This window comes from Empidonax traillii, unplaced genomic scaffold (genome assembly GCF_003031625.1).
Source record: "Empidonax traillii isolate 1590-97213 ecotype Southwest subspecies unplaced genomic scaffold, ASM303162v1 scaffold1000:size392382, whole genome shotgun sequence".
Lineage (NCBI taxonomy): Eukaryota > Metazoa > Chordata > Aves > Passeriformes > Tyrannidae > Empidonax > Empidonax traillii.
The window spans coordinates 1-18728 of NW_020956193.1; the positions used below are offsets into that span (position 1 = coordinate 1).

The 18728-nt window shown below is 58.2% G+C and overlaps 1 protein-coding gene and 1 long non-coding RNA gene across 2 annotated transcripts; both read right to left on the reverse strand.

The window, feature by feature from the left end:
* Window positions 1–64: 64 nt before the first annotated feature.
* LOC114068047 lies at window positions 65–2104 on the reverse strand. Its single transcript, XR_003573509.1, has 3 exons — window positions 2014–2104; window positions 1268–1433; window positions 65–329 (listed from the first exon to the last, which is right to left on the reverse strand). It is a non-coding gene; the product is annotated as an uncharacterized LOC114068047 (long non-coding RNA).
* A 3558-nt stretch (window positions 2105–5662) lies between these two features.
* On the reverse strand, window positions 5663–13744 carry TMEM222 (transmembrane protein 222). The gene is made up of 6 exons (XM_027903932.1): window positions 13623–13744; window positions 11155–11239; window positions 10370–10401; window positions 9536–9632; window positions 9092–9222; window positions 5663–8142 (listed from the first exon to the last, which is right to left on the reverse strand). The coding sequence occupies exons 1-6, from the start codon at window positions 13742–13744 to the stop codon at window positions 8055–8057; spliced, it is 555 nt and encodes a 184-aa protein (XP_027759733.1). The 3' UTR covers window positions 5663–8054.
* Window positions 13745–18728: the final 4984 nt, after the last annotated feature.

Consider the following 18728-nt stretch of genomic DNA (forward strand, 5'->3'; position numbering starts at 1 on the left):
GACGCCGAGCAGGGGACCCCCAGCCCACCTGATGCGCCCCTCCTCGCGCCGGCGGAGTTGCCAGTCGCGGCGCAGCACCTCTGCGATGGCACATCGCTCCTCCTCCGTCAGGAAGCTCAGGTCCAACAGCGCCTCGGCCCCCACCTCCAGCGCCATGGCGGGGTGGGGGGACACCCCGGGGGCACCCTGGGGCGCTGGTTTAGGTGGGCGCTGAGAATCGGGGGGCTCCGCTTGCCTGGGGGGCTCAGCGTGCCGGGCATGCACCAGCGATGCCAACATCTGGAGAGGGACCTCGGGGCCGCTGGGGATGATCCCCCGCGATCATCCCGCTGCCAGGAGAAGGGGGGGGAAAGCTCAGCGTGCACACGCACACCCACCCCAAACACCTCCAGCGAGGACGAAGGGGTGGGATGATGCCGAGGGGACCGAGGGAAGAGCACGAGCAGCGCCCAGGAAGGGACACGGTGCCTCTCCCGCCGCTGCCGGCTCCGTGCCAGGGCCAGCCCTGCCCGCTGCCGGGATCCCGCCCGCGGCCTGTGTTTGCCCAGGGTGTTTGCTCAGGGCCGGTTCTGCCCCTGCCCGCTTTCCCATGGGATTCATCGGGTGCCACGGACAGATGGCAAAAGAGGGCTTGGTTGCTCCTACAGCAGGTTGAGATCGCACCGGGCTGAGACTGAACCGGGCTGAGACCGTACTCAGCTCATCACACCTCCCGGGGGGGGTCTTGCCCCACGGCCGGCGTTGCCTCACCGCTATCCTTCCTGTCCCCGTGGCGAGGGAAGCGCTGCCTGCTGCCACCGCGGGCGGGAAATTGCAGCAGCGGTGGGGCAGGACCAGCCCAGAGCCCCCCCCCCCCGCCCACCCACGGCCACCCCACAGGGACCTGAGCACCCCCACGGCCGGGGGGAGTCCCCCCTCCCACCAGCGGCCCTGTCCCCAGCCCCACAGGTGACCTTGTCCCAGTCCCGGGGGGTCTCAGACACCTCCCAGTGTTGGGGACCTCAGTCCAGCACCCGAGCACTGGTGCCAGTGGGCACACTGGGGGCCAACCCCACCACAGAACCCCCCCACACCCACCCAACCCAACACCGGGGACCCCCACATCACACACCGGGGACCCCCAACACCACCCGGTCCCCCCGTCCAGGGGGAACCTGTGCCCCCCACCAACACCCTGCCCCCGAGCAGCGGGGTTGGAGCGGTCTCGGGGGGGGCACATCCCGGGTCTCAGCGGGGCTGGGGTGGGGGGCGTTCAGGGGCCACGTACCGGCTCTCAGCGGGGCTGGGGCGATGCTGCCGCTGCCTCCCCACCGCAGCCGCTCGTATCCTGTTTACTGCCGGCACACGGAGGGGGTTCCCCCACCCCGGAACAGCGCTGCCACCTCAAGACGCACCTAGGTCTGGTCCAGGCGCTGCTGTGGGTCCCCAGCTCCCTGTGGGGACCCCGAAAACCGAGCCGTAAACAAGCACCCCGCGTCCGCCGGCGCGCACAGGGGGGCTGGGCACCCGGCCCCCCACCCTGCACGGGAGACCAGTCAAACCAGTTAAACCTCCCCAGTAAGCCACAACCTGGGGGGTGAGGGGGGTGTGCACGCCCCTCTTTTTTCTTGGCAGGCAGCCCGCGGCACTGGAGGGGGGTCAACAGGCGGCGTGAAACGCCCCCTTCACCCCCAAAATGCACCCAGGCTCAGCCCCTCCTGGATGACCCCCCACAACCCCACCCACGACCCCTTTCCCACACTCCTCCCAGCACCAGGGAGCCCATCCCCGTGGCCTCGGACCCCGGCCAGCCCCAGGCCTCTGCCACAGCGCGGGGACAAGGAAAAGCCACCCCACAAACGCGTGACCCCGAGCCCCCCCGACCCACTCTCCTCAGTGGGGAGCAGAGCAGGGAGGGGAGAGGGGGATGCAGCCCACGGGGTGAGGCGAGAGGAGCCAGACCCCCCCCACGCCCCCTCCCAGGGGTGTCTGTGCAGCCCCCCGCAGTGGGTCCAGCCCCACGGCCACTCTTACCTGCCCAGGTGGTGGGGCGTCGGTGGCTCGTCGCGACCCTGGTAACCCCACAGGGACCCTCGTGGGTGCGCGGGTGCTCCCCCCCGGTCCCACCCCTGGCTGGGTGCGAGGTGACTCAACCGCAGCCCTGCGAGCGCCTCCTCGCCCGGCGGCACGAAATCAGGGACTGGAGCCAGCAGCACCCGCCGGACGGGACTGAACTGGGCTGAACTGGGCTGAACTGGGAGGCGTCAGGCACCTGGGAAGGGGCGGCCCAGCGGGGATGAAGCCCCACGGTGGGGGGACCCCAAATCTGGTGGAGGCTCGAAGTCAAGGGTGTGGGAAAGGGGATGGGGTGGGAGATTCCCCCCACCCTGATGTCACACGGGGGTTTGGGGGGGCAGGATGCACCTGGGTTGCACTGGGGGGACTGGCAGACCCAGCCCAGCCCCTCCCTCACCCCATGGCTCCCCACAGTCCCATATTCCCCATCCTGTGGGTGCCCCCAGACCCACAGCTCCCATCCTACCAGGAGCAATCCCATCCTGCCCTGAATGGCCGGGGGTTCTGCCCACCCAGGCCTACCCTGGGTGCTCAGCCCCACGCAGGATCAGGCTGGCAGTGCCAGGCAGGGATAAACCCAGGGCAGGAACATCCCCCCCCTGGCACAGCAGGACCTGTGCCTCAGTTTCCCTCGATCCCAGGGGGAGAGAGGCCAGCTCGGGGCAGGGCAGGGGGGGGATCAGGCTCCCCCCAAGTTTTATGGTGAGATGGCAGCACTAACTGAGCACAGAACCGCAAGAAAAGGGGATTATTTTTAGCCTGCTGTCTCAGGAAATGAGACTTCAGCAGTGACACTGTATCTGTCTGTGGGCCACCCTCGCCTTCCTCCCCTTGCAGCTCAGCTCTGGTGAGGAGGGGTCTCAGAGGGACGAGGTCCCTGTGATGGCTGTCCTGGGAATGCAGTGAACGTGGCCAGGTCTCTGCAGGGGGACAGTGGTGTGGGGACAGCCCTAACATGGGCTGGGGGCTCAGCTCTGGGTCACCCACGGTGGGCACCGAGCCCTTTCTGGGCATCCTAGACCCTTTGTCCCTGCGACATCCAGAGCAAGGAACGTTTGTGGGATAGAGAAGGACGTGGCAGGATGAGCCCTCTGTTCCTGGATCTCTGAGGATGAGTGGGTGGATGGATGGATGGTACCTCAGATGCCACTCTCTGGGACACATCCAGCAGCTGGGAACAGCCCTGGGCACAGCACAGCACAGCCAGAGCCAAAGCCCATGGCCCAAGGCGTGGGTCCCATCCTGCAGAGCGTGTCCCCATCCCACCCCTGCTGTGTGGTGAGTTTGCTGGGTCTCAGTCACAGCTGGTGACTCGGGTGGCAGGACCAGGGGCTGTGTCAGCCCAGAACACCCCGGTGACACCCAGGAACACCTGGGTCACCACCAGCACATGGTGACCCAGGGGCTGGGCCAGCCCTCGGGGGTGATTTTCCTTCCAGCCACCTCCTGGAGCAGCCTCTGAGGAGTCAACCCCACTCCTGGGTGCTGAGTGCCAGGTGCTGGGTGCTGGCAGTGTCCCAGAGGATGAGCAGAACAGGTTCTGCCTCATTTCTGCCCTGTGTGGGCAGCCCCGAGCCAGCACTGACAAAGAGCAAGTCCCTTCCTGCTCCCAGCCCTGTTCCCCCTCCAGGACTCGTTCCTCGGGTCTGGGAGGTGCAGGAGAGTCTGGTTCTTCCTGGGAGGAAGCTGAGGCAGGAGCATGTGCTGGAGCATCAGCAGAGACCCACCAGGGGGTTTGGTGGGAGGAGTGGGGCAGCACCTGGCCTTTCACACTGCCACATGTCCCCCAGAACAATGGGGTCACTGGGCCCCATTCCCCTTTTGGGGTCCTGGCTCCTGTGCCCTTTGCCCTCCCAGGGCCTTTGATGTGCCACTCAAGCTCTCCCTGGACACGCAGGGATGGACCCCAGTTCCCACGGGGATGGACCCACACCTGCCACTGGGACAATCCCAGCTCAACAGGGACAGATCCCAACTCCCCCAGGCTGGGGGGGGTCCTTGCTTGCACCCCCTCCAAATTTATAATTTCAACCCCCCCCCCCCCCCAACAAAGCAGGGACCTCGAGGCATTTCCAGCTGTGGCTCCAGCTGGGAATGACACACGAAGCCTGTCTGGGAAGCCACCAGCACAAAGACCCCCAGTGCTGGCTCTTGCACCCCCTTTGCCCCCTCCACTGCCTGGGAAACATCACAGGACGACAGGGTGAGGATGAGGAGGGACTCACAGCCCGGGAGGCACCACAGCCCCAGGTGGCTTCCAGAGCTCCCCGTGTGCAGCTGCCAGAGTGCAATGTGATATTGCTCTTTAGGGAGCCCTTTGATGCCCCATCCCCCCCACAAAAAAACGGGTGACCCCCCCGGCCCCCTCCCCTCCCCTCCGGCAAAGTGACCCCACATCAAAGGCGGCTCCGGGGCCGTGGCATTCCTGGATCCCTGCGGGGTGGGAGGTCGGGGACCCCCAGCCCTGCTCCCCACCGTGGTGCCGGGGGGGATTGGTCACGCTCAGCCACTCTGGCAGAGGGGTCACTCGGGGATGATGGCTGAGGCCACGCGGCAGTCGGGAGGGATCCTGACATTCCCCTTCACGGCACTCCTCGCTCCCGGGGCTGGGCTGGTCGTGGGGGGTTCGGAGGGGAAAATGAGGGAAGCAGGGCTTGCACAGCAGCCTGGGCAGAGAGCTGGGGGCATCCCGGTCATCTGAGCAGCCCAGCTGCTCCCGTGTAATCCCCACATCCCGTGACCCCAACCACGCGGCTCAGCTCCCACACATCCCACGCCAGATTCCCCGCAGCTCCCAGGCAGCAGGGGTGGTGTTAGGAAAATCCTGCCAGGCTGGAGAGGTGAGGAGGGACCCCTGTGGCCCTGGGGGGTTTGGCATCCCCACCTCATCCTCCAGATGCTGTGTGGGATAAACTCCTCAGATCTGCCGCCCCAGAGGATCCAGGTGGTGTTCAATAAAATGTGGAAAATCCCTCAGCCTCGGACACAACCCAATTTTAAGGCTGATCTGCTCCCCACACGCACAGCTCCAGCCTCTGGATATCAGATGGAACACAAAATCTGTGGCTGCAGCCGCAGTCAGCAGGCACAGCTTCCCTCGCTCCCAGCTCAGGCAGCAGATCCTGCTGGGAGAGGGGAAAACGAGTCCAGCTCTTCCCATTCCACTCTGCTTCCTGCAGCCCCAGGGCCAGCACAGGCATCCCCTCCCCCTGGGAACATGGAGGGCTCCGGACTGGAAAGGGAAAGGAATGCAGCACCTCCAGGAAAATAAGATGGGAGAGACAAAAGGGAAACTGTTCACAGTTAAAGGAAAGCCTTGGACAGGGAATCTTCCATCCCAGTTCACCTGGCTTGCCCTGCTTGAGACCCGGCATTAAACCCCACAGACCCTTCCTGCACTGCCCCACAAACCTCCTTCCCAACAGCAGGGCTGGGAGTTTTCCCTGGAGCAGGGAAATGGGCAGGTAAAAGGTTTGTGAGCTCCAGGATCCAGCTCCTGTGGGCAGGAGAGAGGCCAGGGGTCAGCGGGGCAAGGGGGGGTATCCCAACCCCGCCGCGAGCTGGGAGTGGGGGAAGAGCCTCAACAAGAAGAGAGATGCAGCACTTGGGAGACATCCACAGAAATCAAGTTTATTCCCCTGCCATCGGGATTATGAAACCACAGAAGCAGAGTTTAAATATTTACAAAGAAATCCAGCGCCCCGCAGAGATGAAGGGAACAAAGGATGCGAGGGACGGGGGGCTCGCCCTCGCCACTCCGGACTCGGCTCGGGTTCAAAAAGCACTGGGAGCAAACGAGAGGGGATTTCACAGTGGGGTTTGGGGAGTCCCAGGAGCGGGGGCTGCTGGACACCCCCAAGTCTCAGCTTTGGCAATTCTTGTAGAGCTCATGGATAAAACACGGCCGGGTCGGGCCCAGGGGGGGCTCGAGGTTATTGCTGCTGCGTAGGACGGGTCAGCTCCAGCCCCAGGGCCGGTCACTCCAAGGAATCACACTTAAAATAAACACAGAGGGAAAGGATTCCTCTCTCCCATCCCCCCCAGGGGCACGCTGGCCTGTGGCCACCGGGTGGAAAGGCAGGGCAGCTCGGGAACACACCATCCTTTCATTCCAAGGTTCTCTCTGATCGGGATCTTGGCTTTCTGAGCAGCCCCAGGCCCAGCACCCTCCATCCCACGCTCCCCACACCGCAGGGAAAGGACTGTAGGGAGCAGACGCTGGCATGTTGGAGTTCCAGGGAGATGGGGAAGGGTGCCAAGGTCGGTATCCACCCCCAGTAAGGCCAGCACAGGGCGAGAGAGAGAGCACGGGGGAGAAGGGAGAGGCTTAAGGGGCAATTTAAAAGTGACTGAGGGAAAGGAAACACAGAAACGAGCCCAAGAGGAGGCTCCAACCCTCCCATATGGCTGGAGGAGTCAGAGAGGTGAGAGAGGACAGGGAGGCACATGGGGAGGGGTCTGAGAGCCCGGGGGGGGGTGACAGAGACTGCAGGGAGTCCAGCAAAGCTTCCCTGCTGGTCACAGGCACTCCTCGAGCTTGAAATCCATCAGGCAGCAGGGTAACGAGCTGGTTTTCTGACTGGAAAAGCTCTTCTCCTCCCTCTGCAGTCAGCAGGGATCTGCTCAGCTGCACATGATGCTTCAGCCAGGCTTGTTTTTTAAGAACCCACCCGGCTCAGAGCCCTCCAAAGCCAGCCCTGGCAGGGCAGAGCCGCGGCAGACACGGAGCCAGACACGGACAGGGGCGCTGGGTCACATCCAAACCACCTTCCTGCCCGGCACTCAGGAACCACCTCACCCCTTGCAGCCCGTCCTGCCCCACCCAGGGCTCCAAGGGGCCGTCAGCCCCCCACCACTGCCTGCCTCACATCAAACCCAGAGCTGTACCCCGGGTGTGCCCTCCAAACCACACCAAAGGTGCTCGACCGTCCCCAAACCACCACCCAGGGAGGGAAAGGCAGTTTGTCCCAGCCTGCTGCTGCACAGCCCAGCCAGAGGGTGGGCACCTTCCAGCCCCTTCACCTCCTCTTTTCATCTCTGGTGGCCCCCTCTAAGCTCAGGTGCTGCTCCCACAGAGGTCTCCAAACCCCACGCTCAGCCCTCTGCCCCAGAAACACGTCCCTGCCGCCGCCTGGGAGACACAAAGGACAGGGATCAAAGGAAAACAAGTGCCTTGTGAGGAGTGCAAGGACAGATTTAGCTATTCAGAGCACAGGGAGAAGCAGGGAAGCGCTATTTTCTCTGGCACAAGCTAAAAGGGCCCGAGCAGCCGATTCCCAACGCTGCACCAGGGCTCCTTGAAGGGGTGCAGACTGCCATGAGCCATTCCCAAGCCAGCCCATCGACTTTCCTGCCTTTCCAGGCTCACCAGCAGGACCAGGGGAGCTGGCCCTGCCACAGAGCGTCCCTCAGGAGTGTCCCACCTCAACCCCTTCCAGCCACTGCCAGGGAAGGAGTCAGGGAGTGCTGGGGCACCCCATCCCCCCAGGAAGAACCCCACACCTCCACTTGGAACGTGTGCTACTGGAGAGACGTGCAACAGGGAAAAACAACTCCTAACTGGAGACTCGGGGAACCCGAGGGAGCATCTGGTGAAATCTGCCAAGAGGATGAAAGCAGGAGATCAGAGAGAACCTCACAAGGTGGATCTGCTTGTGCTCCCGGAGGAGGCAAGGCTTGCCTTGTGGCTTTTCTTGGCACTGAAAGCAAGTGGTGCCCAACCCTTCCCTTTCCTGATCCCATTCCCACCTCCCCAGCCGCAGACAGAGGGGATAGCAGGAGCTTCCAGACCCCTGACACCGGGAGACACCATCGACAGAACAAAGACAGGAGGAAAAGAAGGCAGTCCCAGGAAACAAAGATGAGCTGTTACAATGGAGTGGGGTCACCACCTTCCCTGGAAAATGGCTCCCAGAGTCCCACGCCTCCATCCCGCTGGATCAGTCACAGTTTCTTCCTTCGTGTGCTCAGGGATTGGGGGGGAGGGTTCAGAGCTGCCATCACCGCAGGTGCAGGGTGAGAACAACGGTCACAATCACCCCCAGGAACAGGACAAAGGGCAGCCAGGTCTTCACAAACCCCCCTATGCTGCAGGAGGGAGAGAGGGGGGAGGTTTAGATGTGGCAAACCGGCAGAGTCAAAGGGATGGGGGGGATAACTGGAGCAATCAGAGGGAGACAGATGCCCTTCTGACTCTGTCATCCTCTGCTGGCACTGCCACACACCCCATCACCCTGGAGATACAGAGTAAAAATCGGGACTAAGTCAGGTCCACAACAAATGTATCACAAACAACAGGGTTGGAGTCTCCCTGCAGCTTAAATTAAGTCAGACACTAACACATTTCATACCTGCACAGACAGGAATGGTGACAGACCACAAAAAATGAAACCTCATTAACCACAGCCATTGCTATTCTGCGTGCTGGTGGATTTAACCAACACAGCAGGAGCTACACTGGCCCAAAAGCTGGTAAAGAAGCTTTTTCCAGGACAGGGAAGAACCCACAGAAGTGGAGATTTATGCAGGGCAGTCCCTGCAGAGTCTCTTCCTCAGGCACAATGAGCTGAAATGGAGATTCAGTGCCCTTTCCTGAAGGAAAGCTCGGGCTTTCCCTCTCCACTCCAGCTGGAACCTCCACAGCTGCTGGAAATCCAACTAGTTTTTATGTAAACAAGATTCAAGAGAGGGAAGAGAAACCAGTAATCCTTGGAGACAAGCCATCCTGTGACCTTATGTTCTGACCTAACCCAGCCAGAAGACAACACAGAGTGAGATTTGCTTTAGCTAGCATTTCCCAAATTCCAGGCGCTCCAAATTAGCAGCCAGGAACGGTATTTTGGGAGCAGCATCTAGTGCAAACCAGCAAACACTCCTGAATCTAAGAACAGGCAGTGATGGTACCACCCACCAGCAACACACCCACGGGCTGGTGTGGAGGGGGGGAGATGTTTCTCCCTTTTCCACAGGACAAATGGGTGCTTTAGAGGGCTCAGGAGAATGAAAGAGCCGAATCCAGACTGTCCCCTCGGCTCACCTGACGTATTTCCCATACAGGAGTGTGAAGAAGCAGAGTTTCACCATGTTCCAGGAGGTGCTGTTATCATATCTCATCAAGTTTAAGGCCAGAGCCACATGGGAATGGCAGTTATCACAGCAAAGGTTGTGCTGGAACAATCAAAAGGGAAAAAAAAAAGGGATTAGACATTCTGTTCCTGAGGCTGCCCAGTCTTGGGGAGCTGGGGAGATATAAAATCCCAGAATCCCAGAAGGGTTTGGGGTGGAAGGGACCTTAAGGATTATCCACTTCCACCCCCTACCATGGTCAGGGACACTCTTCCACTAGACCAGGCTGTTCCCAGCCCTGTCCAACCTGGCCTGGAACACTTCCAGGGGTGGGGTATCCCCAGTATCCCATGGGGTATCCCCAGTATCTCTCCAAACTCCAGGGAGATTTCCCCCCCCCCGACTGGAGCCGTACCATGCGGTGCTTGTACTCCTCCGAGGCATCGTGCACGGCCGTGTCCCAGGCGTTGGGACCAGCGGCATAGACTTTGTTGGGATCCAGCTTCCAGTACCTGGAAGGAGGAGAACAGACCCCACTGCACCATTCTGCTGCTGCACCATCGCCACTCCTTGCTCTTCTGAGATCACAGAATCTCCGGAGTCCGAAGGGACCCACGAGGATCATCGACTCCGACCTCTGGCCCTGCACAGGCTTGAGGGACTTGGAGAAATCCACTGCCTCCGGAATCCGCAGAGCCCAGCTCTTCAAACAAGCAGAGGGCAGCAGGAATGGCTGCTCAGCACCCTCAGCACCCCAGAGAGAGAAATCACAGACCCCGGGGGCACAGAACACCCTGAACCGCTTCCACGTCCCGTGGTACGGAACCTCCAGGCCACTCAGGACATAAACCCGACCTGACAGATCCACAAACCCCAGGCACCTCTTCTCCTCCCCCAAAAATCATTAACAGTGACGACAGTTCATTAGCACAGCCAGGCAGTGTTTACTCAGAGCACTTGTTAACATCATCTTAAAACGCTTTAGCCTTTTTTCTTTTTCCTTTTTTTTTTTTTTTTTTTAAACAAAGGCTCCACACAGCTCTGGTTATTAATGCCATGACGTTGCTGTCACGCTTCTAAGAAGATTTAATTTAACGTGGTTTCCTGAAAAGCAGAGCCACAGTGGCCATCAACGTGAATTAGGGCAGCTGAGCACCAGGAAAAGCAATATCACAGCTCGCCTGTCCCCATGAATTAAAGGACACCAACAGGTCAGTTGGTCAGTTTAATAAAAACAAACAGCACTTACTTCACTGGTTTCCCAAATGCCATGTTGTCTTCCTAGAAAAAAAAGAAAAAAGAAGAGGAAAACTGTCTCAGGAGGATATGACCCCGTGCAATATTCACGGCATGGATCGTGCTGGAAGGTCTCACAGCCCGGGATGGCTGAGTGATAAAACTGCCAGGCTGCCTCAGCAGCCCCCAGGCACCAATCCTGTGTGTGCCTGGTTTAGATTTCGATTGTTTTCATGCTCCTGATCTGGGCATGAGCGTATTTCTGCTCCAGAAATATTCCCTACCCAGGGAACACAGGGAATAAGTGCCTTGCTCCCCTCCTTTTTTTTTTTTTTTTTTTTAATCTGTTAATATTTAGTTAACCCAAAGTTGCAAATGTCCCAGTCCATTCAGAGTACTAATCATCCCAAATTAAAACTCACTTTACTTCCAAAACCCACTTGGCCACAAGCAGCTTTCAGGACTGGCACATACGGTTAACACAACAGTTAACAGCCATGTTACTTGTTATTCAGAATTAGATTCCTGGAAGAGAATTTAGGTCAAAAACTCCTAATTTAGAGCCTGGAATACAAGATTTTTTTCCCCTTCTGCTCAGCAAAACAGGCATCTATCACATCCCCAAGCGAGCTCCACCGGAGCTGCCCACGGAGCAACGATCCATGACCTTTAAAAAACACTTAAAGCTGTTATTTTGCACAACTTCGGAGCTCCAAGAGGCGGGGATGGCTCAAAAGTCACCAAGGAGCAGAGGGAGCAGGGATTCTCCCTATGCACCTGGATCCAGGATCTACTTACGGAGACAAAGTACGGCCCCGCGAAGTCCCGGATGACTCCGGAGGATGTGCAGATCCCCATGTGGCCAATGATCGGGAAGAGCCACCTGCCAGGGCAACAAGGGGGTCCATCAGGGTGGGATGTTTGTCCCTCATCACACCTGAGCGCTGGGAACTGCTGCAGTGGGAATGGCTGGAGCGGGAACGGCCAACGGCACAACACGGGGTGGGCAGGCACAGATAACCCAGGAGACACGGCTGGGAGGAGGAAAAAGGGGAGCCAAAGCCAGGCAAAGACCAGGAAAACAAGGGATAATGCACAGGGAATGCCCAAAACTCCACTGGCAGCAGGTCTAGAGGAGAGCTCCAGACACACACACATCCCAGATTGGGAAGGGCGAGCCCCGGTCTCCCAGACAAACCCATTTGTGGAGCCAAGGAAAAAGATCAGATCCTGGAGAAACTGCCTCGGGAATAACCGGACTTTCCACTCCACTGAAAATCAGGTCACCCTGCCCATCTTCCCACCACGCTGCAGCTTTCCACAGCAACCTGGATTTAAGCTGTCTGGATAGAAAACAGAGTTCCCAGCTTTAGGAAGATCATTCCCCCCTCTCAACGATCCCATTGTTTCCAAGATCTGATGGGTATTTACAGCCCCAGGGAGCAGAAGACCTATATCCCAACCCCTTTTCCATCATTATCACTTAGAATTAAATACTCCAGGCCACATTCCAGCCTTCTCCCACATTCTCCAGCATCCTCAGGTTTGGTGATCTCCCTCTCACTCCTCTCTCCCTGAGGGACTGAGTGCAGGGACTAATATTCCAGAAGAGACCACAGCAACCGATTCACAAGCCATGGTTTCACCAGAGACCCTAAAAAAACCCCCAGAGATCCTAAAATAAAGTGGGACCGAGGCTTTTGGAGGAAAGACAAGCCACACAAGACAACAGGAGGGGGTGAGGATATAAATAGCACATAGTTTTTGGACAGCTGTGGATAACAGCTGTGGATAACAACCCTGTGACGTGGGGAAAGGACTCTGGAAGTCCAAAGTGTGGCTGGATTCAACACTGTCACCTTCCCAGGTAGGGACGCTTCCTCTTTGTAAACTCTCCCCTCAGCAAAATGCTTGATTATCCTTTCCACAAAAAAATTTTCCTTAATATCCAACCTAAATCCCCCTGGCACAGTCTGAGGTCGTTTCCTCTCATCCTGTCCCTTGTTCCCTGGGAGCAGGGCCTGACTCCCCCTGGCTCCCCCCTCCTGTCAGGGAATTGCAGAGGGATAAGGACCCCTCTGAACTTCCTTTTCTCCAGGATGAGCTCCCACAGCTCCTCCTTATCAGACTCCAGATGCCACAATCCGCCAGGGAATGCTCCCACAAACACGGGTGCCCACTGGCTCTGGCAGCGGGGCAACTGAGCAGGGGTTAAAGGAGGTCAAAAAGCTTTGGAAAACCCTCCAGGAAAAGACCGAGGCGAGAAATTTAAGCAATCAGAAAAGGAAAGAGATGAACGGGACAGCAAGAGGGGAGGTGCAGCTTCTCCTGGGCGAGGAGAGCTCCGGGCCGTTCCTGATCCTGGCACGCACCACACCACGTCTTCTACCTGACTCTGAGCTCTGGCTCAGCAAACATCACCTGATGGGAACCGGAGGGGAAGAGGAAGGCAGGAAAACAAGCCTCGGTGTGCCCAGACAACCCCCACAGCCACATCCACAGCTCTTCGCGTTCCCACGGCCAGAGGAAAGCTTAGAAGTTCTCCCTGGAGCCTGCTCACACTTGGCTGGAGAGCCTGGGAAGGCAAACCCAGCCCTAACTCATCAAAAGCAAAGCACCCGAGACTCTCCTCGGGGGCACGGGGTGGTCTCAGGTCCCCGCGGGCAAACTTTGGCTCCAAAAAAAAAAAAAAAAAAGCCTTCCCACGTTCCCCTGGATCCCGCTCCTGCAGGGACAAGCCCGCTCACCAAAGAGCCTTCCCTACGCACGCCCTGGCTGCGGGGAGGGGGAAAACAAGGAGCCCTTCCCAGGGAAAGGGGCCCGAGGCTGCCGAGAACCCCGGGAGGGGCGAGGGAAGGCCCTGGGGGAGGCGAGGGGGGACCCGGGAAGGGACATGGGGGAGATCCGAGAGGGGAAAGCCAGGAGAGGCGAAGGGGGGTCCAGAAGGGCGAGGGGGTCCCGAGAGAAGCGAAGTGGGGGAACCCGGGAAGGGTGAGAGGCCCCGGGAGAGACGGATGGGGGATCCCGGGAAAGGCGATGGGGGGGGACCGGGAAAGGGCAAGGAGGAGACGGGAAGGGCGGGGGGGAAGCCCGGGAGGAGCCGGGGAGGGGCAAGGAGGAGCCGAAAAGGGCGATGGGGGACCCGGGAGAGACGTGAGGGCATCTGGGAGGGGCGAACGGACACACGGGAGGGGCGAAGGGGGGTCCGGGATGGGCGAGGGGACCGCGGTGAGTTTCCCCCCCACTCCCCGGTCCCCGGCGCTCACGTCAGGACGGGGATCGGGGTCCACACCACGCAGTGGGGGAAGCGGCCGCGCTCGCTGTCCGGGCTGGCCCCGCCGCCGCCGCCGCCTCCGAACTGCTTCATGCCGGGCTCCGCCGCCGCCATGCCCGGGGCGCGCGCCCGCATCGCGTCACTTCCCGCGGGCCGCGCGCGCTGCCGGGAAACGGCCGGGACAGCACCGGGATAACACCGGGATAACAACACCGGGATAACACCGGGATAACAACACCGGGACACCGGGATAACACCGGGACACGGGATAACGGGAACGGGACACTGGGATAACGGGAACGAGACACGGCACAGCAGGATACAGGGATCATGGGACATGGGATAATGGGAACGGGACAGCAGGATAACAGGGAACAAGGGATACGGGATACAGAACAGGACGTGGGACACGGGACAACAGGAGAGGAGAACGGCAGGAGGGAGAGACCCCAAACCCAGGACAGGCAACACTGACGTCGGGCTGGGACCCCGAGCCCCAGTTCTGGACCCCAGCCCCAGGACCGGACCCTAAATCTGGGCTTGGACCCCTACTACAGGACCAACACCCCCAGCCCCGGTACTGGACCCCCATCCTGGTCCTGGACCCCCCTGTTGTGGCCCAGCACCCCCAGCCCTGCTCCTGGACACATGTCCTGCTGCTGGACCCCAACCCCGGGGCCAGCACCCCCTGCTCCAGGCCAGGACCACCAACACTCCAGCCCCCTGCTAAAAGGGAGGGAGGTTTGTGTCCCTGCCCTGGGACTCCTGGCAGGTCCCCTCACCCCTCACACCCACCTTATGTGGATCCAGAGACCTTATCCCTGTGGCCCTTCCCAAGGGCAGGAGTTGGAAGAGCCCCCCCAGGTAAAACCCCCCCTGGGAAGCACAAGAACAGGAATGACCATCACACGGAGACCCCCGGGAAACGGGAGGTACAACCCAGGGAGCAACAGCATTTACAGAGGGAGAATCGGGTTAGAAAAATAACAATTGCTTTATTAGGAAGTTTAATCCAAACTAGGCGAGGAAGCTGAAGAAATGCGTTTATTCCGGATTTCCACCCACCACAACACACTCAGAACGCAGAGCAAGACCCGTGGGAAGCACAGGATGGGGATGTTCTGCCCCAGGGGTGCAGGAGAGCGTCCAGCATCCAGCCCCTGCTCTCCTCTCCGTGTCCTTCCAGGCTTTCCTTGGAAGCTGCTCATTTCCTCCTCACACGGAGACCCTGAGCCGTGTTTTCCTGTCGAGGGCACGGAGTGGCCAGAGCTCTCCAGGACATCTGTTGGTGTCACACTGCACCGTGCCAAGGGGTTTGGGAATAAAAATAAAACAGTCTTTGCCCCTTCCTGCACGTGGTTGGGCTCCTCTCCAGGCAGCTCCAGCGCAGAGGCTTTGGGATTAACAAACCCTGTTCCCAGCAGTCATCACAAACTTACAGCTCCCACTTTTTACTGACATTTCTCTCCTTCAACAAAGACTTCTCCCTACTTTGTGTCCTGCTTTCCCTTACCTGACTTTTCCCAATGGTTAAGCTGAGCCCAGCCTTCCGCCTCCATCGATACTCTCTGTTCTGGAACAAAGGAGCATTTACACACAAAATCAAGTTTGAGATTAGTGGAGCTTCCAGGGGGAACGCCCAGGAGATGGGTGACCTCTGCCCATGTCAGAGGGGACACCATTTGGTGTCCTCCCGTTTGCAGGAGCCACTCTGGCAGCAGAAATTACCACAGTCTGGTGTTGAGGTGGCCTCCCCACCTCGAGCCACACCAGCTCCTCCTGAGCACTCTCTCTTCAACACAAATAGCTCAGTAATGCCCTAAATGCTACATTTACACTACATTTCCTCGCCTCTACTGAGCCCTCAAGATTTATCTAACATCCCACCTGATTTCCTAGTCTAGACCATGGTTTAGGACAGCCTAAGAGGGAAACATTTCCAAGCAGGTGTCAAGAGGATGGTGCCAGACTCTGTTCAGTGGTGCCCCACAAAAGGACAGGGAGGAACGGCCATAAACTAAAACACAAGAAGTTCCACCTCAACAGGAGGGTGGCAGAGCCTGGAACAGCTGCTCAGGGAGGGTGTGGAGTTTCCTTCTCTGGAGATATTCCAAACCTACCTGGACACATTCCTGTGTCACGTGCTCCGGGTGAACCTGCCTTAGCAGGGAGGTTGGACTGGGTGGTCTCCAGAGGTCCCTTCCAACCCTGACTATTCTGTGATCCTGTGAAAGCTGCTTCAGGAGCGTTGGGATGGACACAAGAGTTGTCCATCTGGTGCTCACATGGAGCTGCAGCGTGGGCACTGTCTTCTGTGTGACCTGTCACTGTGCCAGGAGCTGATCAAGTCTCAGACTGTGCTCCTCGGGATCTGACAGTAAAGGAATTCACAGAACAGTCTCCAAAAGAGAGAAAGCTGAGGAAATCAAACAGCCTTGAGAGCTAAGCCATGGCTGGTGCTTCGCTTTCTGACACACACTTCCTATTTTAGGACAAGGAGCAGTGGAGTGGGTACAAACTGAAAGAGGGCAAATTTAGGTTAGATATCAGGAAGAAATTCTTAACTCTGAGGGTGGAGAGGCCCTGGCACAGCTTGCCCAGAGAAGCTGTGGCTGTCTCATCCCTGGAAATGTCCAATGCAAGGTTGGATGGGGCTTGGAGGAACCAGGGGTAGTGGAAGGTGTCCCTGCCCATGGCAGGGGGTGGAACAAGATGGGCTTTAAGGTCCCTTCCAACCCTTAACAATCTGTGATTCCATTTTGGCACTTGGGATGGAAGATGCACGCAGAGGTTGTGTTTCAGTGAACACTTTTTGTTTAACAAAGGAAAAAAACCCCTGGCATTGGTTTGCTCCAGGCCACCACATATATCAGAGATTGTGAAAAATCCATGAATAGGGGCCAATGTTCACATCAGCTAATGTGGTCCTGGCATGTCTGTCGGATTAGGCAATGGATTTGCTCTTCCTGCTCGTGGCTCAGAGGCTGCTAAGCAGCATATCACCAGGGACCAGCTCCTTGGCAAAGCCACGCAGCAGGGACATCACTGACAGCCTCAGCAGGACACGTCCCCACAGTGCCACCTCCCGCGTGGGCAAGGGGCTGTTCACACGGCTTATTCCCTCTCCAACCAAGTGCAGGAAGACAAACCCGGCTGCTGGAGCTGGGGAAGAACACAGCTATCCCCAGGCTGGATTAAAAAAAAAAAAAAAAGATAATAATAATTAAAAAAAAAGTAAAAATCAATAGAGCACTGGTGTATTGCACATCTCTTTGTGTTTGTCAGGGAAGCACAAGGGCTCTCCAGCTCCAGCACCGCACGGATGAGCTGGAGCTGACAGCAGGGTCTTCCTAGTGACAACTGGAAAGCTGCTGCTGTTGTGCTGCTATTGATCTAAGCAGAATACAAAACACCTGAAGTCAGCAGGGAAAAATAGCTGCAGTTGGAAAAGGAACTGCGGGGGGGGGCTTGGCGGGGGGAGAGGACAGGGAGGGGAGAGCAGGTAAGAAGTTCTCCATGCATAAAATTAAAGGCCGGGGTTTTATTGCAGCTCTCTTGCCTGACTACAGCACTGGATCGATGTGCAGAGCAGGAATGGTGCCATCATTGTTTGTGCAAGCTCTCGTTGGGAGGAGAAACAAAAGGTTTTGCCAGGGACTTGCCCCTGATGGCTCCTCTCTGCCGCTGTCAGTGAGGAAGCGGCTCTACCTCCCCTCAGCCAAAACCTCCTCAGGACAACGAGGACGTTTCCCTGCTCACTGCAGGTGCCAGGGCGTTGCTCGTACCCTGGTGATCCAGAGCCTTCCTGAGAGGAGAGGATGGACCAGTTTGCCCAAGCACACACCACCATGGGTGCAGCTGGAGCCCCTTCCCAGCCCGGCTCGTGGCAGAGCCTGGAAGGAGCGGGCGCCCAGCCAGCTCCTGTTCAGCAGCGCTTCCTTGGGAACCTTCCCTGTTGTGACAGCTCGAACATTAGAGGGACTGCCAGAACCAAACCACTCCAGGAGGAGATCCCCTCCCCCTCCTGACATTGACAGCCGAGGCGGCAGCAGGAGCCGACTGGAAATGTCACCGAGGCACCACGGGCTGATGGAGGACATGGAGCCCGGTGTCCTTCCCCCGCCCCGGAGGTGAGGCTGGGCTGGGCTGCTCTGCGTTTTTGTTGTTCCCCTCCTCTGGTCTGTGCCTGCTGCAATCTCTGACAGGCTCTAATGGCTCAGCATGAACCAGAAACGTCACTCTGGGCTCTATTGATGATGGTGCTGCTCAGGAACAGACGCAGCTCAGCCACCCACCCCAACTGCGTGGCCCTGAGCCACCTCACCCCTCAGCTCTGACCTTCGGGTCTTTTCTCTTTCCTTGTCACTTGGAAGCTGCATTTCCTCCTCTCTCTCTCCCTCTCCAACTGACACAGCTGGTCCACAGGGCAACTTTCATGTTTAAAGGAAAAGCCACCAGTTTCTCAGGGACAAGTGGAAGCACTCACAGAGCCAAGCGCTGCTCACGATGATTTCTCAGCTATGAAATCCAGGACAAGACCCACCTCCTCTCTGTGCCAGCCCCAGAGAAAGTCCCCATCAGCCTCATCTCCTGCAGCAGCAAGGCCTGAACGAACTCCAAGGACTGAGCTCCTCCCTGCACCCACAGCAGGCACATTCCTGACATCCTGCTCCCATTTTGCTCAGAGACAGGAGCCATCTTGAGCCCTTTGCACATTTGTTCCTGGCACTGCAACAGTTCCATCACAGAAAAGTGAATTTGTCAGGCAGGCTGTGACTGTTCCTCCCCCCCCATCCCAGACTATATCACTCCTCTCCCTCCTCAACCCAATCCCCTCACCAAAATTACAAATAAAACTCATTTTCTGGGTCCTTCTACCCATTTCCACCCACGATTCAGCCACTCAGCTTCCAACCACTCACTCCAAGAGCTGACCCAATTAGCTGATTGCCAATTCCAGCTATGGATGCTCATTGCTTTGTTAGAGCAGAGCTGCCTTTTCAAGCAATAATTTATATCAGACAGGATTTGAAATGAAGAGGCCTCAAAAGGCCTTCAGCTGAAAGGTGTCCAACGGGAATTTTTTTTAAGAGTTCAA